The 27,797-nt window shown below is 40.6% G+C and overlaps 1 protein-coding gene and 1 long non-coding RNA gene across 6 annotated transcripts; one reads left to right on the top strand and one right to left on the bottom strand.

Moving 5' to 3' along the window:
* Positions 1–1,336: 1,336 nt before the first annotated feature.
* On the top strand, positions 1,337–27,491 carry crebrf (creb3 regulatory factor). 5 transcript variants are annotated; one of them, XM_053687909.1, is made up of 9 exons: positions 1,337–1,356; positions 9,536–9,719; positions 10,256–10,381; positions 10,493–11,705; positions 12,027–12,221; positions 12,729–12,918; positions 15,523–15,596; positions 15,828–15,950; positions 17,732–27,491. In XM_053687909.1, exons 2-9 carry the CDS (start codon positions 9,711–9,713, stop codon positions 17,848–17,850), a joined length of 2,049 nt encoding a protein of 682 aa, XP_053543884.1. In that variant the 5' UTR covers positions 1,337–1,356; positions 9,536–9,710; the 3' UTR covers positions 17,851–27,491. The 5 variants fall into 5 exon arrangements, with proteins under 5 accessions (XP_053543884.1, XP_017348272.1, XP_017348275.1 ...); XM_017492783.3 differs by lacking the exon at positions 1,337–1,356 and adding an exon at positions 2,351–2,505; XM_017492786.3 differs by lacking the exon at positions 1,337–1,356 and adding an exon at positions 2,351–2,505 and having other exon boundaries at positions 17,650–17,782.
* Positions 5,115–9,338, bottom strand: LOC124629178 (uncharacterized). The gene is made up of 3 exons (XR_006984087.2): positions 9,242–9,338; positions 5,348–5,590; positions 5,115–5,238 (listed from the first exon to the last, which is right to left on the bottom strand). It is a non-coding gene; the product is annotated as an uncharacterized LOC124629178 (long non-coding RNA).
* Positions 27,492–27,797: the final 306 nt, after the last annotated feature.

Below are 27,797 nucleotides of genomic sequence, written 5' to 3'. Positions count from 1 at the left end.
TGTCCACAAACTTTTGACCGAGAGTGTAAGTGCAGACCGTTTTCCATTTAATGTCTCAGCAGTTAATGACTTTCCGACAGAGTTTGGGCCCTCACAATCTTTTACATACTAGTGTAGAACTGCAGAGATTAGAGTCTGCAGATGGACACGTCAGTGAAGACGTAACAGCTGTTCTAAGTTGACAGATCTACGAATGTAATTAAGTAATGCCATGATTCTGTTTCGTACTCTGTTGTCGTACAGTCTGTTCTGCCATATGCTGACATTATTTTCACATCAAAGTAGATGAGTTAGGCCTCGCATGCAGGAAGAGAACGCCCTGCCTTACACGAGCGAATCCAGGAAACGGCAGAAACAAACAGCACAGCCCTCATCCACTTTTATAGATAGTTTGTGGAATGTATTTTCATAGCAACCCATTCATAAACCATTGAGGCCATTTCTTTGTGTCACTGTACCATTGTGTTCCTCTAATTAGAAGAATACAGCTGCAAGCCACACAGTTTATAGCAGCGCAGTCGTTCTGGGACTGTTCAGTGCCAGGATCACGGTTCAGAACCGTGTCTAGGAAACCGCCTCGTTGTGTACAGAGTAACAGATTGTGAATGATGGATCTCTATAAATCTCAATAATTTTTGAGAATGAAGGTTAATACATGGAAGCAGGCTAAATGACGTGTGATTCTTGACGTTCAGCTAATGGCCCTTAACTTCCAACCTATTTTGCAAGTACAGAGAGCACTTCAGTGATGAGCATTTATATTTATGATAACGCTGTTTCAAAGATGGTCTCTGACCTATTTTGGTGATATTGAGTTTAAGGTATACATCATAGCCAAATGTTTGCCAGATGAGTGCGCCAGAAATTCTGGTTCATTCTTTTCCTCTTGTAATTCCTGGCATGACTTAATGATTAAATGTCCGTTTTTTTTTTTTTGTTCTTCTTCTTCTTCCTTTTAACCCAAGTCCGCTAATGGTAGCGATTATTTGTCTTGTGAAGGCTAACACTGACTACATTGTGTGGTTGGTCCTTTCATCCGAAACGGGTAACCATAACAAAAAGAAGATCGTTCACTTCTCTAGAATCCCAAAAATGTGGGGTTTGGCAGAACATTAAAGGAGAGCCTTATTGTGTATTGCTCCTTTTGAAAACAATGTTCTTGTTTCTTTCTTTCTTTCTTTCTTTCTTTCTTTCTTTCTTTATAGCTGGTTGATAGCCATCCTAGCTCAGCTGAACCTACTGTTTGGACCAACACTGAGCAACGACACCATATGGTACCTCTGGAACAACTGGCCCTGACGTTGGCTTATCTGAGCGCAAGGACCTGGATCATAACTGCTTTGTACCTGAATGCAGGTGTGAAGAGAAACCAGCAACATTCATTAGAATCCACAAGCTCAGTGTAAAAGCAGAATAAGTCTTTGTACGTTCCAGTTTATTTGAAACGTTTGATCTGTTGATCAAATTATGCATCAGTTCAATAAGAACAGGTAAGAAAATATGGTTCAACAAGCGCCATATATGAATACTGTATGGAATAGTGTTCCTTATATCTCGGACCTAATCGGTTACCTGGTCATTTTGAGCTCTCAAGCTTTAGAGCACAGCCACATTATGGTGGCTTTTAAGTTTTGTTTCCTTCTTGGGAGTAATAGATGCTATTATTTAGTAGAGGGCTTGGCATGCAGCCCAGGGCCATGGGCAGATACAAGCACTCAGTACATTGCGGTGTGCTTGCCAGTTTCCACCGGGGTGGACGCCCTGCCCACTATTGGAATCTTGCACTTTTTCAAGATTCAAGCACTCGGACATCTCGGGTACGTTTATGTTCGAGTTTGCGCATGACCTGATGATGTTAAGGAAAGAATCACGTGTATACGTGTAGGCCAGAAGATCTACTCTAGAAGCTTGATGAGCGTCACCGTGAACTTAACAGTCTACCGTCAATGTTGCAAAACATCTGATAACTTGTCTGCACCACTTTTTTTTATATGATATTCGAAATACAAGTTTGCTCTGTGACAGAAGTTGTTATTATATGCAATGATTTAAATGTCAGAAACTCCATGTAGGTCAACTGCTCCATGTACAGTCCCTATTACCCAGCAGAAAGTATTAGAAAAGACTCCTAAAGTCATTTCTTTTAGTGCTGTTCGACAAACATACAAACAGCTGATTTAAAAAAACAAACATAAACAAAAACCCATCAGACTCGATGATTATTCAATTCATTCGATGACAATGCTGTATAAAAGGGGGTTTTAAATGGCTCCAGGTCTAGTTTTTGAGTCAATCCCGAAGGCGCGCTCTGATTGGTCGAGGCGTAGTCACGTTGCCAGGGAGTCACGCGCTTTCCAGGAACCCGTCAGGAAGAAGATAAACAAAACAAACCAGAGAGAAAGAAGACAGCGTGGATTTGTGATGAAATTTCATTTAAGTTCTCGTCCAGACGACTCCTGCCGAAGCGTGAAGCCTTTCTTTGACAACTGTAGATCCTAGTTACACGTGAGTATAGCTTTTATCAGCAGTCAAAGTCGCAGACACCGTCGAAGTACTCGTTAAAAATGAATACAAACAGTGTCTCCAGCTGCTAGCTCGGAAGCTAAGTTGTGATAAGGAGCTAGCAGCTAGCAGAGAGTGGGAGGGACGGAGGCCATAGTTATCAAAGCAACACAGCAAGTTTTAGTTCCGCACTAAACACTCCACTCTACTCCAGTATTCTTATGATTTGACATATTTAGTGTGCTTGATGCACCAGGTTACTACTCTAAATAGACATATACATACATATTTTGCAGTTAGTGCTACTGGAGAACTCTGATCATGGCTGGTTTGCCATCACTATCATGTATCATAATCGCTGAATTGTTCTAGAAGATTTTTTTTTCCTCTCTCTGTGTTCTCAAGGTTAACGTTGCTGAATACGAGGCAGATGGACGGTTAGGCGTTTTGTGCATACAGATTTCCCATGTCTTTATATCTGTGGATAAAGTTGTGTATATATATATATAAAAAAAATACATTAAAAATCCACACGAAGGAAGAAAAATGCTTAAATGTAGATTTGCATCAGGGATCAGGAAGTCCTACAACCGTTCAAAGCTCGGTCTAAATGAATAAGCAACACGATCAACGTTGTTTTATTTGTTTTATTTATTTATTTAAAGATAAATGCTAGATAGGTTAATATAAACAGCCCGATTAACCAAGCAGTATGTGTAGAAGTTGATGAAATCAGCTCAAATAAATGACTATCAGTATCAATTGAATGTATCCTTGTGGATCGTAGGAATTATTTGCTTATTATAGGAAGATTGCTCATGTTTTTGTTGGATATATATAAGAAGGATAAACCCTTGTATATTGAGGGTGAGCAGTCTATTGCAGGCTAGTCTGGGTACACGCCCCCCTACAACACAACGCCAAGTGACAGACGCTTTCCAAAGTTGCTCTTGTGTATCCATTTGCCATGCAATAATAATAGATATTTAGAAAAAATAACTTTGCATGATATGGATTTATTTGCATTGACATTTCGATTTTATTTATTTATTTTTTTCGTTGTTTTTTTTTTTTTTATTGCGAGAAATCTGCACGACTGTTCTTTTCCGCGTCACGGAAAATTGTTTATTCACCACTGGTATGTAAACAACTAGGGAGTAGAGTGTTCATAATAAACTACGGGGTAATAAATTATTTATATATATATATGTATGTATATGTGTGTGTGTAATCCAGTTATTTACGTAACGTGGGGAAGGCCTTGAGTGTTGTTTGTTGCTCGGCGTTCTCAACCACACTATAGCTGAAGGGATATTTACGGTGTTCTGTGATTGACGTTCAGTCCAACCGCTCAGCAGTGCGCAGGAGGCGGGGTAAAGCATCGCGTGCAGCCAATGAGAGAGCTGGAAAGCGTGGGCGTTGGCGCAGTGCGCTAAAACGTTTGGTTGAGGTTTGTTTTCGATAGAGGCCCGTGTTGTGGAGTAGGTCAGTCAGACGCGAAGCTTCGGCTTGATTTAAAGGAGCAGGAACCAGAGTTACTACAGGGTTCCACTTGTAAGCGGGTGTTTCATGGCTTCGTTTGGTTTCGCAGAGATGGATCGATAGATAGATAGATAGATTGATGATGATGATGATGATGATGATAATAGATGTGGCAGGGTCTGAGGTTTTGTAGGTCAACATTTCCTCTTGTAAACATTGCGTGGGCGGCTACATGCTGTTAGAGGAACAGCAGAGGAGCCACGCTGGGTTTCACACGGAGTTATTTGCTTATAAAATGAGGCTCTTTGTGTAAAAGAAAAAAAAGGGAGATTTGACAGATCAGGCTGTAGAGATCAGGTTGCCTGAGCAAGCAGAGATTTCCAACACGACTAGCCCAATCTCCACAATGCACTGGTAGTTGTAACTGGTGTCATGTTTACATTGCACATCTTTACAATGTTACTTTACAGTTTTACAGATTTACTCCTTGTTCCTTACCACCCAATAAATTGTTTGATGGGAAGCGTCGGTCCCTCTACTGTTCCTGAAAAAAAGAACACTGGGGGAACACTTTTTTTGTTTTGTTCCCACAGTGCGTTTTGGGCTGTTCTCGGAAAAGTTCTGACAAGCTTGTCAGTGTAAACCAGACATTACTGCGCATCCGATAGACAGAAGGACGGACACATCTGGACCCCGAGCTGTTCAAGTGAAACCGACCTGCTCGGCACGGCGAAAGTGACATAGACTACTATAATCTGCGACTTTTTGATAACATCAATCTGCATTAGACGCAGCGAGTCTGAACGTTCAGGGAAGAACAGCGCTGATTTTTATCGCAACATCCCCATTCTTAAGATTCTTCAGTTCTTGCTTCCAGAGTGCTTTCTGCAGAGACATGCCAGCCAGACGGAGTGCAGAACTAGTTGCTTTTAATGTTTGGAGATGATCGAATCACCATTGTACGTTTAAAAAACAAACAAACAAACAAACAAACAAAAAAGGGCTATATAGGCTCTTTAGTTTGTCGATTACCAGCTGGAAGTGTTTTGAAGGACAACTCGGAACGTAGTTGAGACCGATTTTATGTAGACAGCATTGCTAAGACATTTACCAGATTTCATTTGAGTCCATAGTTTTGAAAAAGCCTTTAATTTCATAAATCGACGTTTCATAACCTTTTCAACAAACCAGTCGAGTCCAAGTGCTATGAACTGGAGTCAAAGCAATTGCTTAGACCCAGTTCTTCAATCAAACCTGTGGGAAAGAAAAATGTGGATTAGAATTAGGATACTGCAATGTGATGTAAAGTAAAGTAGATGTGTATTTACATCTGTCCCAAAAGTCTCCATACGTAGAGGACTACCTGCGCCAGCACCACGCCGGCCATGCCTTCGCTCGTCAGTGGATGTTCGTGGATGTCGTCTTCTTCTCGGTCGGTCCATGACGCTTCCAGTCTTTTTAAATTTGTTAATAAGTTTAGCGGCAGTGTCACGCGAGTGTGTGTGATGCACTCGCCATCTTTCCCGTTAAAATCTCAACCTTGCGCCAGCTTCCCGATCCAGCCGTGAGAATGATTCCATTACGTTTTTCTTTTGTCAAAGGCATCCTGAAAAAAATATATAATATAAACAAATTCTGAGCAATTTTGGAAGACGTTTTGCCAAAAAAAAAAAAGTGCTTTTGGGACACTCTGTATAATTGTACAGTGTATTGTTATTCGATACGTGGCTCTCGATTCAATACATCTTCATATCGGACAATACTTTCAATAGACTTCATAATAAGTAGACTGTTGTGAAATACCGCTTGTGTTACATGAGATGTAATAAACATACTATTACTACTACTACTACTTGTTTATTAGCTGTGAAAAAACAGCAATAGCTTTGGACAACAGCAAGCAGGAACTGAAAGATTCCCTAAAATGTTTAAGGTCCGGTGTACTCGGGCGTCCCAGTAAACTACAGAACTAACAGCCAGTTAGTGTTCTCTACAGGGTGCACCGTGACTCTTGAGACCACAACAAGCTATCGGCGGAATAAGAAAAGCCTCTTGCTTCAGACATTTCACCGAGCGTCACACCCGTCAAAAGTTATTCATGTTTGATTTTTTTTTTTATTCCAGATTTTGTTTTGTTTTGTTTTGTTCTACACACAGCCACTTTTATAGGAAAATCTGTACACCTGCTTATTCATGCAGTCATCCAGTCAGCCAATCATGTAGCAGCAGCGCAGTGCAAAAAAACCCACAACCCACAACCAAACAAATAAATCACGCAGATTCAGGTCGAGAGCTTCACATCTGTGAGCTTGTCTTTGGCGTGCTTGTTGGTTCCAGATGGGCTGGTTTAATTATTTCAGAAATTGCAGATCTCCTGGGATTTTCTACATACAGCCGTCTATAGGGTTTACACGGAATGGTGCAAAAAAAAACAAAACAAAAACCATTCAGTGAGCGTAGTTATGGACGAAGTGCTTTTGTTGATGAGAGAGGGATGTCTGTCGAAGCACTTTTTACAAACATGCCAAGCAGTAAAGCATCTCCGTCCCCGACTTGTTTCCAGAGTTCCTTGAGATAGGCTCCAGACTCTCCCGTGACCCTGTGTAGGATAAGCGGTATGGTAAATGGATGGATGGATGTTGAGACTACAGATGAGCTACAACAGCAGAACACCACATCAGGACTTGTGCTTATTCCTGGGCTCTTATTCACCGTATTCTCCTGAACGTAACGATTTACAATCCCACTCACCCGTCCGGTGCCTCTCAAGGTTCTTCATTCGTTTGAGAAAGCGTTTATCTATGGCGTCCGGGGTTATCGTGAGCCGAAGGGAAACTCTCGCATGTCGAAAGCCTGCGTAGGACATGCATAATACAGCGTTTTTACTCGTTTTTTCGTGGATCCGTGTGAACGGGGATCAGTTTTTAGTACGTCGTTGTCGTAAACTATTTAATCATCCGGAACCAAGAGCCTAAAAGGTTATTTAATCACCTTCTAGTTAGCACCGCCATTGAAGTTATTCGTAAAAGGTTGGATCTGATGCTGCGTTTATTTATTCGATATTTTTAGATCAAAGTCTTCATTCTGTTTTCTTTCGCAGCCGGAAATCAAAAAGCCTTTTCCGACCATTTCCGATCCGTTTTTTACCCAGTGACGTGCCTTTTATAAAAAATAATTAATATTATACTCGTCTAATGCGAGCTAGATCAAACACAAACTGATCGATTTTATGTCACATTATATGAACTCCAAACAGTCTGCGTTTACCTCGACAGAAAAAGAGGGCTACCGTGCAAGTTCAGCCGAGAGCAGGCGCAAGATGTCTGGGGGAGGGGGCGGGGCTTCCTGGCAGTGCGAGGTAATACTAAAGTGCACGTATTACGTTTTCAGATATTACCTTTCATGCAGCGTGTTCGAGAGCTGTTTGTGAATGTAAAAAGTCTGCAAAGTTTCACAAACACGAACAAACGGAGTTATTGAAAGAAGGGACCGATTCTGAACGGCGGAAACGAGTCGTCAGTAACTCCAGACTTACTTCCTGTACTCTACCTACATAAGTTTGTAACAAAAACCCCCCCGCCTCTGGTCTACTTTGGCCCGCCCTCGAACGCTACAGTCGAGGTTGCGTCCTGAAAGGGTTGGCTTCATGTCTAGAAGACGTTGATCGACGAGGATGTAAAGCGTCATTCATTTTTTTAAAAACGATACCACGGCAGATCAACTCCGACCTGCAATGTAAATGATGAGAAACTGCACGTAAAGCTATCGTATGAAACCCTTAAAACAAAATTAGGCATGTTTTAAAAACCATAATAGGTGCTATTTAATATCACAGAGTTCAAAGCACCTGCGTAAATCATTCCAGATCGATGCCGATCGGCTCCCGATCGCCTGTTATACCGCTGTACATTTCAATTGCAGAGTTCCTACTCGAAATGCGTAAAGACTGGCAGGTCTGGTAATACAATAGAACGGTAGTAAACATTACTGGTTATCGTGGCAGTGTAATATTGCGTAGGGATGATTTTAAGCAAGAGTGAGGTTATACTGAATATCAGCACGACTGTGTTTCACCGCAGGAATCCCACACGGTGCCGAAGGTTGTTTCTATAAACAAGGAATTAACATAGAGTAAGTTAGATTTCATATACAATATGGCCGGTACGGTTCTGTTTTTTTTTTTTTTTTTTTGCTCCGTTAGCGGAAATAGCTCTCGAAGAAGCCAGGCTCGCTTTACTAGCTAGCTCACGTCGATTGTCCCTGTTAAAGGAGCTTCTAGTGAAATATCATTCTAAAGTACAAGCCTAGCCTAACCTGCTCGCTTGCTTTAGAAAAGAAAAATGCACAGCATCGCCGCTGTCCTACTTTTACCAGTACGGATCTAAGTATCAAACCTGAGCCCTTCTAGGAAGAATCCCAAGGTCTCTCTTTCTCTTTGTGCAGCATTTCTTTTTCCAGCCAGGCCCATTCTTCGCAGCACAATCATTTCAAAGGCTGGTATCAACTTGCCTCCGAGCCTTTCGCTTCGGGATAAATCGCAGCGCATTAATTCTAATCAGAATCCTAGTATAGAAAGACGACCGTGTCGTATTCGTCGAATTAACAAGACGTCGGTGTGACGTTTTACGATAACGCGGTGAAAGTACCGCACGCTTTACTGTCTGTCTTATCTATCCAAGAGACGTCTCGGGCGATTTCTCTTCCTCGCTGCGACTGTACGTATACGTGAGTCAGCACGACAGGTGACTTTATTAATCGCGTTGGGATTGTGACCGCAGCGTGAAGTCGGTATCAGTGCTATGCAGCCGTCGTGTTGTGGAAAGTTTTGCATGCGAGTACTAGGCACTAAAATGGCGTTTTGTTGCGTTTCCTCTCAGTCTTCTTCGACGGTTTGTGTGCAGGCTCTACTGCTCGTTCGTTCGAGAGGAAATGATGTCATCTAGCACACGAAGAAGGCTGTTCCGCTCCGTCTTGCAGCTGAGCAGTACAGCTGTGGCGCTCGCAAGCACATTTCGCTCGATTTGTTATGCAAAGGGCGTTAGGCTGTTCGGGTTCCTCTGTTTATGACTATCTGTAGGCAGTGGGGAAAGTGTGCTGCAGAGGTTGTTTAAAAATAGCCCCAGCGCTCGACACTCTCGCTCTCTCGCCTTCCTCCGGACTCTGGCTTCAGGGCTGCTATCGTTTCTCCCATGGAGCTGAATCGCCTTTTTCAGAGGGCCTCGGTAACCTTTTTCGACCACGGCTAGACATGCATTACCTTGCACGAAGGAGAAATTCCATTTCTTCCTGTCTCCTGTTGCTGTTTGTGTCGTGCCGCACCGAGGAACAGAGAGGTCTATCAGCCGATGCTGCTAGTGCTTGTTCTAAATTCAGCAAACAGCCGTTTGTGACAGCTGCCCGTAGCTACCGTTTGTGCACCGAATTGCGGTTTGTGAGTGACATTTTATACTACAGAAGTGTCACTCATGCTGAAGTGTATCACACGTACAGATCATGTATCATTTACCTGTTTATTTATTATTATAATTTTTTTTCCCTTCCGTACCTGCAGAGAACACAGGGGAGAACACAGCCATACCCGGACTTGTGGCTAAGGCCTTGTTATTACAGAACAACTTGGTGGTCACGTTGATTTTCTGCCAGAGTGTGACATAAGAACAAAGGAATCGTGGAACGTGAGGTGGCAGAAAAGTTTCCACCAAGGACCCAGGCATCTGTTCTCTGCAATGCCTCTGGTAAGGTTTATTATGTAATGCGTGAGGTGTATTCAGATATGTTATAAGTTTAAAGATTTCCAACAGATCACAATAAATAATAATGGGGCAGTGGTGGCTTGGCAATTAAGGCTCTGGGTTACTGGGGTTACTGATTGGAAGGTCGGGGGGTCACGTCCCAGCACTGCCAGGCTATGGGTTACTGATCGGAAGGTCGGGGGTTCAAGCCCTAGCACTGCCAGGCTGCCACTGTTGGGCCCTTGAGCAAGGCCCTTCACCCTCTCTGCTCCAGGGGCGCTGCATCATGGCTGACCCTGCACTCCGACCCCAACTTCCTGACACGCTTGGGTATGCAAAGAAAAGAATTTCACTGTGCTGTAATGTATATGTGATCAATAAAGACTCATTATCATTATGTTTGAAACGTTGATCCCAAGATGATGTCTACTGTATCTATTTTCAATATTTATTACAGACTAATAACAAACTTTTAAAAAAACTTTATTTATACCCTTGAATTGATAATTCAGCAGTATCTGTTTTTATCTTTCATGCAGCCTAGTGTCAGTGGAATGGATCCTCCCTTTGGGGATGCTTTTCAAAACTACACTTTCGCTGACCAGGCACTGACTAGCACTGACCTGTTAGCCAACAGCTCGGACCCAGACTTCATTTATGAACTGGTGAGATTTTTATTTTTATTTATGTATTTTAAATCTTTGACTGCAGAAGTTTCCAATCACTTTGAAAGTTTTGTTGAGTTATTTCTTGTTGATAATGTATCCCTGTCACAGGACAGAGATATGACTTGCCGCCAGAGCCCTGGAAGAGACGTGTTCGGAGTTGAGGACTGCAAGGATTTTGAAAGCATGGAGAATCTTCCAGAACTAATAGACAATGACCTGGCCTACAGCTCCAACTTTGAACAGTGGGACACGTATTGGGAAGACTTGACCAAGTACACTCGCCTCACCAGCTGTGACATCTGGGGCACTAAGGAGGTTGACTTCCTGGGCTTGGACGATTTCTCCAGCCCTTACCAGGATGAGGAAGTCATAGGCCGTACACCCACCTTGGCCCAGCTCAACAGTGAGGACTCGCAGCCTGTGTGTGACACTTTATACCTTCCAGATTCGGTGGCAGGCCAAAAGCAGACTGTTTTTCCTCCACCAGCGGTAGGCAAGACGATGGGCAGAACCAACGCTTCTGTCACAGGCACCTCCTCCAACCACAGTACACTTCCGGATTACGCCGAAGGCTCTCAGAAGGCCACGTGGCCAGTGCCCTCAAGCACTGAGACTATGGCAAAGGCCCAGATGCAAGGGCCTAGCAGGGTTGGATCTCCACAACCAGAGAACACGGATTACGTACGCAAAGCCAAGGTTCGCATTAGCGTACCACGCAAGACCTTCCTAGAGAGTTGTGCTCAGCAGATCAGCGTGTCTGTCAGCTCCCCTCTTATCAAAGAGCATGAGTCGAGTGCTTCTTTGATCAGCAATGCCCAAGCGACCACTATTGACACTCCATCTTCTCTGATTCCCATGGTTTGCGAGAAAAGAGTGGAACTCTGTAAACGCGAGTCTCCATGTGGCTCCACTCCAGACGTGGGGTTGTCGAGTGGAAAGCCATCGAAACTTAACTTCCTCGTGGCTGGCAGCGGTGAAACCTTGCTCACCGTGAGCGCCCTGGGAGCCGACGCCACCGCTGCCGCCGAGAAGAAGAAAGAGGAGGAGCACAACTACTCGCTGTTCCTGACCAGGGCAAGGCTTGCGGGCAAAGCTCCCGCCGACATGGAGGAAGACGAGGACGAGGAGGAGGAAGAGGAAGACGGTGAGGAGGAAGAGGAAGAGGAGGAGGCAGAGGGGGTGGACTTGGACGACGAAGACCACGACGAAGGGTTTGGCAGCGAGCACGAGCTTTCGGAAAATGAAGAGGAAGAGGAGGAAGAAGATGACGATTATGAGGGAGACAAGGACGACGACATCAGCGACGCATTCTCAGAGCCAGGTACGAACCGGCGTGTCGATGAACTTATTCGAGCGAGCGTAGACGTTTTACGTGGGTTTTCATTATAGGTCTCGCTACACAACAGGCAAATTACTTACAAACATATTTGAAGCTTAGACCTAGTATGAGCTCTTACTGACGAGACGTTGCGATAACATTACTCGTCTCGGGATTGTTAAGAAAGGCTGCAGCTGAGGTGGCAGGTTTATTTATTTATCTTTTCAGTAAACCTTTTTCTTTGTCCGTTTCTGCTTTTTGTGCCTACGATCTTTATTTTATTTGTCTCTTGTCGATCTGAACTTTCTCCTCTCTTCCGAACAGGATGTGATGCCGACATGGTCGAGGACGTTAAAGGTCTGACAGCCGGAATTTCCAGAAAGAGGGGTAAGCGCCGATACTTCTGGGAATACAGCGAGCAGCTCACCCCGTCTAAGCAAGAACGTATGCTAAAACCTTCCGAGTGGGACCGAGACACCCTTCCCAGCAACATGTATCAAAAGAATGGCCTGCATCATGGTGAGATGATGAGACAAACAGGGCTCGTACAAGGTGCTTTTGAAAAGCCAAATTCATTTGTACGAACCCTAATGTTATTACTTACACACAGCGGTTAGCGTAACATTAGCTCTCTTGGTGGCAAACAGGAAATCTTTAAAGATTAAGGTCAATAATTTAGGTTAAATGAAGTGTCGCTAACCTTTGTGTATAGATGGTTAGCTTAATCAGTCACAGATAGAAAGTCCAATGAACTCAAGTCACATAGCTGAGGACCTATTATTGTTAGTTGCTATTTGTTATATTTCGTGAATGAAAAATGACTTCATTTAACATTAGTCCTGTTAGTTTTTCTTGGGGCATACAGGTAGGGTTCACATTTGATTAAACAAACCTTCCGGCTTAGGCCACGCCTACTTCCCCCATTCAAATCCGAATAAAGATACACTACTAAATTGATACAGATAAAGAGAGTGGCATTGCATTACACCCTTATTACATACATAACCTTCTGTTTTTCTTTCTCAGGAAAATACACACTAAAGAAGTCGCGGCGGACAGACGTAGAGGATCTCACCCCCAACCCACGGAAGCTGCTTCAGATCGGGAACGAATTGCGCAAACTTAACAAGGTGATTAGTGACCTGACCCCTGTTAGTGAGCTGCCCCTGACTGCTCGCCCTCGCTCTCGGAAGGAGAAAAACAAGTTGGCGTCCAGGTAAGATTCTCTACAAACCACTGTTTTCAGGAGCTGCTTTTCGTCCCCCCCCCCACCCCCCCGACTATGTTCTCTCGTCACTTGCCAAATTGTGCTCCAAACAAACCTCACCCGGAGGTTGTTTGGACAAAGGTGTGCTAGCGCAAAGTTTCACCGTCTTATGACTATGATGTTCTTTCTTATGTGAGTATAAGCAATCAAAACCTTCCCCAGGACCAATGATTTTCCATGGATTTGGTATAAATTGGCGATGAAAGGGGTATTTTTCTTTCCCACTCCATACACTGTTTTTTTACTCAGACTCTTAATGATTGCGTAATCTGTGTGTTTGAAGCGTTATCTTTAGCGATGTTTAACAAAATACATTTGCTTGTAGTTTGTTCCTCATCTTCTCTGGAGTGAGAGAGACATGAATATAGGTCATTGCATACAGAATAAGAAAACGGTACGTGCCTTATTAGCCGCTGTTGCTAGCAACTGTGATATGTCAAAGCAACCTCCACATGGAAACGGGTCAAATACATTGTAAACCAGCGCAAGTCTAAGGAGAAATGCCGGCCTGTCAGATCAAATTAGCTGTAACTCTGCTTATGTTTTCATAATTAATTTCTATTTAGGTACTGTAAGTTACTTCATTATATAAACGTAGACTTAAAAAAATGTACTACTCGTGCCTAGTGACACACGTAGCGTCAAATATGAAGAACATTATGCCAATTTAGGCCAAGTTAAGGTTATAAGGTTCGGTGTACTAAACAGTAGCCTGAGCTGTAAACAAATCTAACCAGTGACTTGGATAACGTGCTTAAAGTCGGAATGTTTTGACTTTTTGCAGTTGAGCTTAACTTAAGATGGCAGTGCTGTCTGACTTGAGGAATATATCTTTTAAAGTCTACACTCATCTACACCTCAGCTCGTGTGAACTTCTTTTATTTATTTATTTAATTTTTCACAAGTAATGTTTGACCCTACTTTGACAGTGAAATTTCCATTCCTATTTAGCATATTTCTTTGCAGGAAGATACGGAAGGCTTTAAACACAGTGGCAGTAACCATAACTTCCTTCTAGCTAGCATTGGTGAGAAACTTGTAAGATTTCTCAGGTGGGAAATCTCGAGCACAGTGAACATAACTACAGAAAATTGTTAGCGAATTACCATAGCGTAGCTAGAGTTTGAACAAGGTAACTGACAATAATACGCGTAACCTTCCAATAATACAGTAAGCTGTTCTTCTTGCATGCAATATCAGCATCAGTATTTATTACGATGAACATGGAAAAGAACCAAATTCTAAATCATGAGTGGTCCACTATCTAGACAAAGCACAAAGTTAGAATAGGGTAATCCTGAAATAGTCATTCAGAGAGGTGTCGGGTCTGAAGTTGGACACAATTTGCGGTTGTATGCCAGCTCAAATGTGTCAAATATCATCACGTCTCAACTTCACGCAGGAAACGGCACCGCAACGCGTTTTAAAAAAAAGGCAATCCATATGAGAAACTGATGCACGCGACACTTTACCTAGCCAAGGATATAATACCCCATCAGAAAGGTTTATAACGAGGGTTCTAAGCAACTTCTTCCTCGTTACGACTTCCTGAGCGGAGAGATACGTGCAATAAAAATCTAAGTAAGTTTAAGATAAGCGTTTAGATAAGCTACGTTAAGTGTGGTTATAGTTAAGTTAACTATCTAGCAGGTACATTTCAAGCTGAGTCATTAGCTAATGCTAATCCTCTGGTATCTTGAAAAGATTGCTTTTTGATTTAAAAAAAATAAATAAATATATATATATATATATATATATATATATATATATATATATTTATATATATTCAATTCGTCTCCGTTGGCAACAAAAATCGGAGTGACCACTAGCGACACAATTTGGGCTGGCAAGCAATCAAAAAAAGAAAGTTGAGTCTAATTTTATGTAAAAGAGAAGCAAAGGTATGTGGCGTCTACCTACAGGAGTGAGCGACAGGGCAGGGGTTTTTTGGGGTTTTTTTTTTCCTCACTGTGAAACATTGTGGGTTTATTTAGTTCTGAAAAGAACAGCACTGGTGTTGTCGCCATTCTATTTTGGTACATCCCAACATCACATCATCATATTAAACACGCATTTTCCCTCCAAATTTTTTTTTTTTTTTTTAGTTGGAATACATTTGATTTTTGGTCAGAATTGCCAAAGTATCTCATTTTTGATTTTTGCCCAAGTATCATTTTTAAAAAAATATTTTTGCCCAAGTATCTCATTTTTGATTTTAGGTCAAGTATCTCAATTTTTTTTATTTTCAGATTTTTGGTCAGAATTGCCCAAGTATCTCTTTTTTCCTTTTTCTTTTTTTTTTAAAAATTTAATTGTGCTCGGATGATTGGTTTTGTACATGTTCTGTACTTCTATATGTATATTGTGTAGCAGCTACTAAACTAAAGACAGAAATTCCAACTACCGGCCAGCAATGTCCAGCATTTTAAGGGACACGAGTGGCATACCAGTATAGTGGTATAGTGGAATACCGCTACTCAAAACAATGTCATGTTCAGATCTTCATACTGTATCATCTCTCAAATACACCTCTGTATTACTCTGTTCCTCCAGGGCCTGCAGACTAAAGAAAAAAGCGCAGTATGAAGCCAACAAGGTCAAGCTGTGGGGTCTTGGCACTGAATATGGTACGGCACTTCAGAAGTCACACTAGCCGGATGAAAATAAATAAATAAATGCTTGAGATTGTTAACTTCTGTGCTGGAATTTGATTCACTTCCTTGAGCAAATAAAAAAAAAAAAAAAAGAAGAAGAAGAAGCTTCCAGCTTACGATTGATCTTGTTGTTGCGTCTTACCCGGAACCAGGCCACCAGTATTACTTGTGTTTACGATATTATGTATGCTTTTTCATCTGCAGATCGATTGCTGTTCGTGATTAATACAATCAAAGAGGAGATTGTGAACCGAGTTCAAGATAACTCCAATAATAATGGGACAAGCATGGCAGAGAAGCTCGATAAGCTCATAGAAGAGACACTAGGTAAGAAATTCTCTCAGATACGTTTATTTTGGAACTCGAATTCATTATTAAAAGTTTTATAGTAAACGAATACTGTGTAGAAATTAAAATTGTGATTTTAACATTTTAATAATGAATAAAAATAGATTTTAGTTCTATTATTAATGGACAGACAGATTCCTGTGGAATTGGTCTATTTTATTTTATTTTATTTATATTTTACAGACAGCCTCTGCACATCACACAGAGATGTGCATGTTTACTCAGCATATTTAGTAGTACTGGATGCAGACTATTTGAGGTCTGTTTTTATATGTTCAGCATTTAAAGCTGTTGTATGGTGCACATTTACTTTGATTAATTCAGCAGATGCTTTTATTCATAGCAAATTACAAATTAAGCCAAATACAATCCAACCATATAGCTGAACATTTAAGAGTTAAAGTTCTTGCGTAAAGATCCAGCAGTGGTTCGCTGGTAGATTTTAAATTTTTTACATTTTTTTTTATTTTATTTTTTTTATAACAGCATTATGACCGCTAGTGCAGAACTATAGTCGTTGCTCATACAGGTGCATCTAAAAAAAAAAATGTAATATTGTGGAAAAGTTTTATTTTTTTCTCCTTAATTGAATTAAAAAATTCTAGTTTCAATATGAAATAGTGAAATATTTGAAGCCTTTTTTTTGTTGTTGTTTTAATCTCGGTGATTACGGTTTACAGCTCACAGAGGCGAGATACTGGAAAAAATCCAGTATCTCAAAAATATTAGAATAAAGAAGTTAAAATACAGCAATGTCGACATGAGAAGAGCTCTAATCGGGTAATTAACACCAAAACAGCTTTTTACTAAAAAAAACACCGTTGCTCAGTGGTCCAAAGTCCTCTTTTCAGATGAAAGTAAATTTTGCATTTCATTTGGAAATCAAGGTCCCAGAGTCTGGAGGAAGAGTGGAGAGGAACAGAATCCAAGTTGCTTGAAGTCCGGTGTGATTTGAGGTGCCATGTCATCTGCTGGTGTCGGTCCAGTGTGTTTTCTCAAGTCGAGAGTCGATGCAGCGTCTACCGGGAGATTTTAGAGCACTTCATGATTTCCATTTCCTGACAAGCTTTATGGAGATGCTGATTTCCTTTTCCAGCAGGACTCGGCACCTGCCCACAGCGCCAAAACTACTAGTAACTGGTTTTCTGACCGTGGTGTTACTGTGCTTGATCGGCCAGCCGACTCGCCTGACCCGAACCCCATAGAGAATCTATGAGAGACACCAGACCCGACAATGCAGACGAGCCGAAGTCTGCTATGAAAGCGACCTGGGCTTCCAGAACACCTCAGCAGTGCCACAGGCTGATCGCCGCCACGCCGCACTGACGCAGTCATTCCTTCAAAAGGATTTAAAGCCACGACCGAGTATCAGCGCATAAATTAACATACTTTTCAAAAGATCGACATTCCTGTATTGTAAATTCTTTATTCGAATATTTTGAGATGCGGGATTTTTGAGTTCCATGAGCTGTAAGCCGTAATCATCGAGATTAAAACAAAATAAAGCTTGAAATATTTCACTTTATGTGTAATGAATCCAGAATGTATGAAAGTTCCACTTTTTGAATTAAATTATTGGGGGGGTTATTAACTTTTCCACAATATTCGATTATTATTATTTATTTTTTTAATCGCGCCTGTAGTGTTATAATAAATAATGACCTATATGCCTTTTCAGATTGGAGATCTGAAAGAAGATCTGAATAATGGCTGGCTTTCTATTCCATTTTTTTTTTCTTTCTTTCTTTACCCTTGTGCAGTGCAGCCACCAGTAGCTGGCCAGACTTCAGACTTTGTGAACCAGATCCTTGAGAATACAGGCAAGGGTGACCCCACTGGAGGTCTAGTGGGACTGCGTGTGCCCACACTGAAAGTGTAGAGGCATATACAGATAGTATTCTGAAGCACACTCGAAGCCATCCACGCCATTCCTGTCTCACACTGTAACGGCCCAACACTCTGCATGCCCATGTCAACAGGAGATGCTCAAAATGCTTAATGTGGATACATGCATATGAACACCTGTCTTTCTGTGCATACGTATGTATATGTTCACCTTCCACGCACCTACAGAAATCTCTGCACTCAGTAGTCTCAGTTTCCTTACCACGTGTGCATGTGGCTGGTTTAAAAAAAAAAACCAAACAAACCCAAAAACCTCCATCTGCAAGCCGCCATTTTGCAAAATTCAGAAGCCAATTTAAGAGATACCTCCCGGAAAGTATCGTCAATTTAGACATGAAGACGCAACTGGTTCCTGCTGTAGCCATTTTTTCCTTATGTCCAGCAGATGCCCCTTTTACTGGATTCAGAAAGCAGAAATGTTTTCTTTAGGGAATATAGTAACATTATGATCAGTAATTAAGACTCGTGCATAGAAAAAAAAAAAAGAAGACGACATTTTAGAGAGATTAACTAATTGTCATGTATCACCTGGTCATGTAAGAAAAAAAAACAACAACATTTATCTAAACCTCTGCTTTCCTATTCTAGTATTGTGGCATTCGCAGGATTGAACAAGTTACACCCTTATATGCCAATTCTGACAAAGCCAATGCAAACACAAACATCTGAATCATCTATCTTTATTGGAAATCAAGCGAAAGATCGACAGTAGGCGTATAAATTAAGGACAGGGGTTACTGCATGACAATTAGGATAGGACTGGGCTTGAATGTTCTGTTCCTTTTGTCTTGATGGTCTCAGGGTGACTAGAGAGAGATTATTGACTGACTGGAGCAGATGGTCCATTTAAACCTTCCTTAACTGAGAAGAACTATTATTTTTTACTGGTGACTCCACCCACTTTGATCAAAGTGCCCTCGCGTCAGGTGACCCCGGACGTTTTTTTTCCGAGGTCGCATCGAAGGGGCTCAAAAGTCGAATCCCCCGACTCGGTCTTGTTCATATTTGTACTTTTTATTAAAAAGTAAGATTCATTGTGCCTTGTAGATGTTGAGGGGATAGCGAATCTCACTTGAAAGCAAGTGGACCATGCTTCAAGGAGAAGAAGAGCTGCAGGGCGCGTCAGACCTGCGGGTTTGTCGTGTATTTCAGCTCCATAAAGATACTCTGAGTGAACGTAGGACAAAATATTGATTTATGCCACAGAGTCTGTGTTAGGTATAAATAAGAGATGGCTCTGACAAATATTCCTTTCCTCTCTCTATTTTGGTACTTCATTTAAGTGGAGAATGGATGGATGTGTGTGCTTGTGCGCGTGTGTGTGTGTGTTTTGAGGGGGGTGGGGGAGGGTTTCTTTTAAGACAACTATTCATATATATATATATTAAATACGAAAAAGAGATTTGCACACTATATTCAGATTGTTTTGTTTTTGTACCAAAGACATGCAATGTAAATTGGCAACTAGCCAGTTTCAGTAAGGTTTTGCACAGCTATCCTGACACCGTATTGAATGTAGGAAAAGAAAAAAAACAACAAAGTTGTAGGGTCAGGGATTTTCAACGAACTGTGAAATTTGCTTGGGTCCAATTATCTACAGAAAGAAGCATTCATTCGCATCGTCCTAGAGCTCTTGCGCTGTTCTTCAGCTCTCAAGTTGAAGCGTTGCTTTGGAAACCTTTGTACTAGGATCAAGCGGTTCAGTTTCCCACCATTGCAATTTTGTCCATTAATGCTTTTAACACTGTAGAGTTGAAGATGCGTTTTTTTTTTTTTTTTTTTTTTTGGTAATTGCATATGTATGACGTTATCAGAGAACCAAAATGTTCACTTTAATATTAATATTTTACAATTAATATTCTTTCAATTTTACGGAGGAGAATAAGCATACAACAAATACATTATTTTGCGTATGTCGTGCGTGTAGTCCGTAATTCATGCATACACGTACTTGTATTGATAAAATGGTACCTTTTCAATGCGTATGTTAATAAGCATGACACATTTCTATAGCTTTATATTCAGTGAATAACCCGGAAATAAGAAACAACAACAACAACAAAAATAAGACTTATTCTCTGTATTTTTGTAATGGTTACCTTGAGGTTTTCTGTTTTAATGTTCTATGAGCATATCATAAACCTTGTTGGAGAAAAGGCTTTGATGAATTTATCATCAGCAGCTCATACTCCAAAATATTTCCGACCCGGATCCAGTCATAGGCTCTTCCTTGTCCATGCCTAAAAAAAAAAGAGTGCTTACTTGTACTTTGAGGAAGGAAAGCATTCTGAGAGAGAGAGAGAGAGAGAAAGAGAGAGAGAGCGAGAGAGCTTTATAGTTGTACCATGATGGCTAGCTGCTGCACCTTCATACTTATCCAGTGTGAAAAGCCACTGCACTTCCCAATGCAGAACTGCATGTTATCTGAAAGGAAAAAAAGGAAAAACGACAACAATAACAAAAAAAAAAACTTGATTGATAGTCATGGTTTGTCTTTGGGTGTTCGTGGAGCTCTTATTTTTGATTGAATAAAAGAAGGGAGAATATTTTCCTCTACATCCCCGATGATATTCAAGCTAAAAAAAAAAAGAAAAAAAAAGTTTCCCACACCATCGTAGCTCATAGTTGTTCTCTCTTTTTCTTTTTCTTGTTTGTTTCATTTGGCAGCGTAGCAGATTTTGTACATACCATTCATGTTAGATGCTATTGTAATTTGCAGTGTTCTCTTTATACTTAGAAATGAGATATATCTTCTATATTTATCTTGTGTATATACAAATATACTATATTACATGTAAGATAACTAAAGCACTTTGTCTAGACAAAAAAGAGAAGAGGAAGAGAAGAAGAAAAAAAAAAAAGGAGAAAAAAAGCGCGTTCTTTTCCTTCCATCTGCTGCTAAATCGGCCTTGTTTGAATGCTGCAGTGAGTACTTGACTTTTACCATCTTTAACCAAGACAGATTGACAGTGAAGTCTCGAGAGGACAGGCCCACGTGTGACAAGTCAAGTGTCACAAACTCCATTTGCCTTTAGTAGACATTTCCTATGGAAAAGTGCAAATTCTGTTTTGTGGTGTTCTTCAGGTTGATGTACAGTATTGACATGTTCTCTTTGGGCATTGCCAGAGGTGAATATTGTTATCAATAATTTTTTTTTTTTATTTTTTTTTAAAGAAGTAATGAGTACTTAACTGGGGAATTCTGAGGTGTTTGAGGACGCGTCAGCTCCTTATTAGTGGCTCAGACAAAAAACTGAAAAAAAAAACCTATATCATTGTACTGTAAGGCAAATCTCGTTTGCCATAGGGAATTAATCAGACTACATCCTGTATGCCTTTCCGAACACCCATCCATTCTTGATAGAAGGCTCTAAAAGCTCTCCTGGGCCTTCGTCGCGCCATCTTGAACTACAGCTTCGTAGCCTGGCGTTGGCGCTCGATAGTTACGACCAATTTGTAATCAAAAAACCACCAAAAAATTTTTCTAAAAACAACCAAACACTTGGCAAGTGATAACGAGTATGGGGATTTAAGGTGGAGGTGCATGTTTTATAAGTCAGTGGCCTGCTGTAGTAGGAAAGTATCCGTGTTTGTCTTCGACTCTCGTGTTCTTATTTCAGGTTCTTGCGTTTGATGCGACATTGCGAGTTTAAGTGTTTAACTCGGAGACTCTGTGGCATTCGAACAGTTAAGGAAATGGTTGTTATTCAAAGCCAGTAATTTAATTCTTTTCTCTTTTTTTTTTTTTTTTTTTTTCCTGTTGTTTTTTGGTTTTTAAATCGAAGCATGAAAAAGAGCTATCGCATCATGTGAGTTTTACATATAGTTTAAGTTCGAGTTAATATGGGGCCTCTGCTGCAAATCTGGTTAATCAAAAGAAGTTTGAATTTCTGATCTTCAAAACTTTTTATTTTATTATACATACTTTATCTTAAGCTGGGATATATTTAAAATACCAATTGTGTAGTTAGAGTACATAACTTTTTATTTGATTTTATTTTGCATGTATTCCTTTATTGTATTTGCTTCATACTCCTCCAACTGATACTGCTTTTCAAGGTAGAAATAACGATCCAACCAGCAATTTTATTGTTTTTTGTTTATTTGATGTATTTTTTTTTTGTTTGTTTTTGCATATTATCCTGAATCTCATTTACCATTTCAACTTTATTATTGCCAGATTACAATCTTAAAACGAGTAAGCTAGCTATTGAATCCAAATTGTGCTTCTATTTGTTGTCTGCACTATATAAAAAAATTTAAATGAATGTTTGTTTTGGGTTGAAGCTGCTTAATCATTTTGTAAAATTGTACAGAAGATCAGTAATCATTCCTTGTTCTGTTTGACGTGTGTGTGTGTGTGTGTGTGTGTGTGTGCGTGTGTGAGCCCACTCCTAACTAAAATATTTTTTATTGTTTAAGTATTTGCCACTGTATTTGTACAAAGAACGGCCAGTTGGAATCCTAGTTGAAAGTTACTGAAACGTTTCTTGCATAATTCTCCAAAATGGCTACAGTACACGTTTTGAGAAAAAAAAAAAAGAGAGAGAGAGCTGTTTGCATTCACGTGTTTTCCGTTTCATTTGTAATTTTGGCATGCCTAGTTTTCTTTTGTAAATATATGTCCTGAGCATGTGAGAGACATTGCTCTAAGTGGTGCATTTTTGTATGTCTTTGTAGTAAAACGGGATGTTGCTTCGGTTCTCAACTTTCCCAGTAAAGAAATGTTTGCTCCTTTTTTTGTTTTGTTTCGTTTTGTTTTGTTGTTTTTTTTTTCTAAGAAATTGTATCTAATAATGTTCAGGTTAAGTCTAAAAATTGTTCCTTCTGGTGGCCATAATTTACTATTAAAAGGATGATAAATGGTTTAGAGCATTTGACAAACATTTATTATGAGAGGCAGCCTGTCTTACTGTTGCTAAATAAACATGCCCATTCTAGTGTATTTAACCTATTGGATGGTTGTCTGTTATGTTGTTTTGTCAGTTTGTTTCTGGTGTAATGACCTTTTTACCGAGCGTTTTTGCTTTTATTTTGTTACTAATTAAAAGCCTAAAACATTGTTGCACAGAAGTAGGTGTGTGAGATTAGTTGCTTAAACACCATCGCTTCAAGAGTACTACAGAATGGCATTCCTCAAGATTACGTTTGCTTGTAAATGTTCTTTTGAAGTTTTTTTTGTTTGTTTGTTTGTTTGTTTGTTTTTTGTATCGTTTCATGAATATCTGATTTATTCGAGCATGATGACAAAGTATGAACGTTGCGCATGCTGACTTAACTCACTTCATACAGTACAGAGTAATCGACCATCCAATGAGCCTGTTTTACGGAGAATCTACAGCCATGGTTAAAAAGTATTGGCCGTGATATAAATGTTGTGTTTCGCACAGGTTTGCTGCTTCAGTTGGTGTGGCGTTGATTCACATTGTTTGTAGGTTATCGTGCAGAGTGATCAGATGCATTTTTTTTTTTTTTTTTAAATAATTGCAAAAAGTTTGTCAGAAACTTTAAAACTTTATCAGGAAGAAAAAAAAAAAAAAAACAACACACACTTCATTGTTTTTTTTGTTTTTTTTAATTTGGCCCGGTACAAAACGACTAGCTCACATCATTTCACTGATCATCAGCACGTAGGAAAGTGTACTAGTGAACGAGTACTAGTCAGGTGAAATCACTCTATCGTTCTGATTGGATTATAAGAGGACTGCTGTAAAAGGAGGGAAGAAGCGCTTCCCATCGTTGTGGTGGTGTGTTAGTAATGGTTACCTCCAAAGAAAGACATGCAGCCATCATCACTTTGCATCACAATGGCCTCGCATGCAAGGAAATCGCTGCAAAGAATATTGCACCTGAAGAATATTGCACCACATTTACCAGATCATCAAGAACTTCAAGGAGAGAGGTGAAGAACTGCAGTGAAGAAGGCTTCAAGACGTCCCAGAATGTCCAGCAAGCGCCAAGACCGTGTCCTCCTGTGGAGTCGGCTACGGAATCGTGTCACCACCAGTGCAGAGCTTGATCACTACCGGCAGCAGGTGGGTGTGAGTGCATCTGCACGCATAGTGAGGCGAAGACTTTTGGATAACGGCCTGGTGTCAAGAAGGGCATCAAAGAAGGCACTTCTCTCGAAGGTAAACAGCAGGAAGTACAAGGATTGGACAGCAGAAGACCGGGGCGAAGTTATTTTCTCCGATGAAGCCCCCTTATATCTGTTTGAGACCTCCAGAGAAGAAAAGCTGACCGCTAGCGTGAGTCCTGTCTCGTTCCAACAGTGAAGCATTCTGAGACCATCCATGTGTGTGGCTGCTTTTCATCCAAGGGACTGGGTTCTCTTCCAATTCTGCCCAAAAACCCTACCATGAATAACGAACGGTATCAAAACGTCCTCCCAAGAGCAAGTTCTCCCAACGATCCAGGAGCAATTCGACGGTGCGTTTTCCCAGCATGACTGAGCACCATGTCTCAAGGCAAGAGCGATAATGAATCGTCTCGGAGATCATTACGTTTGAAATTTTGGATCCGTATCCACACGACACCCCCGGATCTTAATCCCGTAGAGAACCTGTCAGTCCTCAAAAGGCGATCGGACGAGCAGAAGCCCACAAATTGTATTCAAACTCCGAGCAGTAATAAGGCAAGAATGGATCGCCATCGGTCAGGATTTGTCCCAGAAGCTGATATCCAGTATTCCTGATTGAATTGCAGAACTTATAAATAACGAGGGTCAACACTATAAATACTATAAATGTTTTTGCCCCAAAAAAGCCTTTAAAACTTATTCAATGCTTATCATTGTTTTCCAGTATACCATAGAAACATGAAAAAAAAAAAATGCTACAAACAGTGAAGCAGCAAACTTCTGCAAAACACAACGTTTACGTCACTGCCGTTACGTTTGGCCATGACTGTACTAACCAATCACGTCACTGACCTTAAATGATGAGCACAAAGGGGGATGTATTATAGATTTCGATGTAGACGTAATTCAGTGGCACTCCAGCTGTTTGTGATTGCAGAAACTTCCAGATGAAAAAGACCCTCGTTGCACTTGGTTTAACAACTTCTTCAAATTACAAAAGGATTTTTGTTTGTTTTTCAAATGATGCCTGCAAAATCAGGTGCCTTATTCAAACAAAAGGAACTTGATTTTTATTGATGTTTTCTAAGGAAATCAAGACTCCAGCCCATTTATGCCAAGAATTAAAATCGAGATTTTGTTTTCTTTTTATCGTGTTGAGCTTTCTGTAGAATGAGAGCTGTTGCTGCTTTGCCTCAGACAGTTTTCATGTAAAGATGAATGTAGTCTTCCTTCAGTGAAGAATTCAATATGTTAAGCTTGTACATCATGACTCGTGGAACATTCTCGTTGAGAGACCGTTCAAAGAGTGCTGCAGTCATAATGTAGACTTGTTTTAAAATGTTATTGTTAATATACACACGTTTTTCTTTTTCTTTCTTTCTTGTTTTGTAGATGAATGCACAAGTCTGAACTGTTTTTACCTTCTTTCTTTTTTTTTTTTCTTCCTTTTTCTTGTCCTGTAATCTTTACTTGCCATCACACTTCCTGTACTTTCATTTCTTTTCTCAGCTTGCTGACAGTGATATATGAAGTTGAAAAGAAAAAAAAAAAAAAAAAAAAAAGAGAGAGAAACTTGATTTTTGTTCTCCATAATTCCAGAATGATACATGAGAAGGTCTTGCTGAAATACGTTTAGCAGACTTGTAGTGGATTAAAGACTTCCGTAGGGCCCTCCGAGGAGCTTGGAAAGACGATGTCAGACTTTGTAAGCATTGTGTCCCCTCACCGATGTTCAAGATTACTGTGCCTCTCGATTCTTCTGGTTGTACTGTTCCTCTGATTTACCATGTGTGACTTTACTCGGAACAGTGTTATTCGTGCACCAACGGAAATGGCCTTGACCAGTTTACTCTCCAACGAACAGAAATCCCAGTTTTCCAAATACAAATACAACGACACAAGTAGACATGTCTGAAATAGATGGATCCGAGATCCTGTTTCGGTGGATGAGAGGGCAGGAAGCAAGAAGACTGTATTGTTTTCGCTCATATGTTAGTGAAGCAGTTGACGTTCCACGTGTACAAGCTGAAAGCATGTTTTCCCTGACCGCCTCCGTCGAGACGTGCAGAGTCTTCTCTCTATAGCCGCATCGCTTCCCTCCATGCTTTTGGACGTAAGGAAGCTCTTAATTTGTGCAAAACAAAATACGGACTTTGGGTAGGAGTCCCGTGTCGCTGCCCATTGGTGCTGAATTTTGAAAATACATACTTGAACACCCTCGGTGGTATGAGAGCTGTGACTTAGCATCTGTTGTCAGGCTCGTGGACTTTTTTTTTTTTTTTCTTCCCCCCCTCCCCCCCCTTGCAAGAAACTGTGCTGGACAGTGGACAATTTGACATCAGCTGGAGCCACTGTAAACACCCGTGCCAAGGCCTCGTCCTCTTTAAAGGATGACTATGATGGGCATGGACAGAACCTGCGGTCGGGTGGGAGAAGGGTGTGTAAATGTAGCGGTGGTAGCTCTTCTTGTGTCTGTGTGTGTTTGTTTGTTTGTTTGTTTGTTTGTTTGTTGTTGTTTTTTTACTTTAAGGAGGACATTGGAGCACTAGTAGGGTCACCTGGACTGTTGGCCCCAGTTTTCTCGACTGTGTCCTGAACACGTTCAGAAGACAACCACACAACCTGATAATAACTGAACCCCTGTACTTTTTTTCTGAGCACCACATTCACACATCACACTGCAATGATTTACATCTCCTTCCAAACTTTGCCAAATTTCGATCGTTCTTGCTAATTATCGACCTTCGGCGTAGGGTTTACAAAAAGGTCAAACGAAAACCCGCAGAAAAAAAAAAGACTTGGTTCGTTTCGAAATCCATACAACGTTCAATTTTCAATTGAAGGAATCGTCAGCCATTTGAAGGAGAAGAAGAAAAAATTTCACAATTCATTACCTTGATGTCATGCTTCTGATGTTGTATGGTATTCTACTAGATAAATTAGCATGGGATCTTTTTAAGTAGCTAGTACTGTGTGTGTACTCCCCCCCAAGTGTAAAATCTCTTTTTGTCACAGTAGGAAGGCTGTATTTCATTGCGAAGTGCTCTGTTCTAGATCTCTTGGTGATTCTAAAGCAGAAACCTGCAGTGTATCCTACTGAAACTAACAGTTACTTGATCCTATTAGCAATGTCTATATTTGTAGTTCACATATATGCCTGTTCAAATACAATATCTTAACAGTTGTTCTATTTATGTTTCAGTGTTGTGCTGGATTTTTTTTTTTCTTCCTTTCTCACGTTTTTTTTTGTTTTTGTTTTGTTTCTTTCATTTTTAGAGGCACAACTGGTTGGAAAACAACTCGGTTACTTGAGCATTGTTAATGTACAGATACGAAGTAGACTTAAAATCCATTGTGATGAATTTTGAACTACTTGTGCTATTGTGCCTCCTGTTTCTTTCTCATTTTGTATTATCCGTAATTATGTCTCTGCATTGTATCAGCCCGGAGTTGGTACCACAATTTTGCTTGTAACCATGATAGTCTAATGCTATTATTGATTTTAATATCACAAATAAAAATTAGACACAGCCGTATTTTAGTTTCTGGGGTTTTAATTTACATTCCTGTCCTGATCTCCAAATGGCCCGGATAACCCCAAACCCCGTCTTACTCCGTATATTTTCTAGCTCATGGCCCCTCTCGCTCTGTCTCTCTTTTTGCGTCCTTCAAGCCAAATATTTGTCGTTGTCCGCATAGCACAGCAATCCTTAACCAAAATTCCCATGTGGCCCAGTAATACAACAAATCAATAGTTATGACTCACTCGTTGAAATCACTGCTCCAGTCTCAAAGGGACTATCGTATTGTCCCTTACTAACTTTGTTTTCCCCGGTCCCTAC

The sequence above is a fragment of the Ictalurus punctatus genome, chromosome 18, assembly GCF_001660625.3.
Source record: "Ictalurus punctatus breed USDA103 chromosome 18, Coco_2.0, whole genome shotgun sequence".
In the NCBI taxonomy this organism is placed as follows: Eukaryota; Metazoa; Chordata; class Actinopteri; order Siluriformes; family Ictaluridae; genus Ictalurus; species Ictalurus punctatus.
This window is presented reverse-complemented; position numbering and strand designations above follow the sequence as displayed.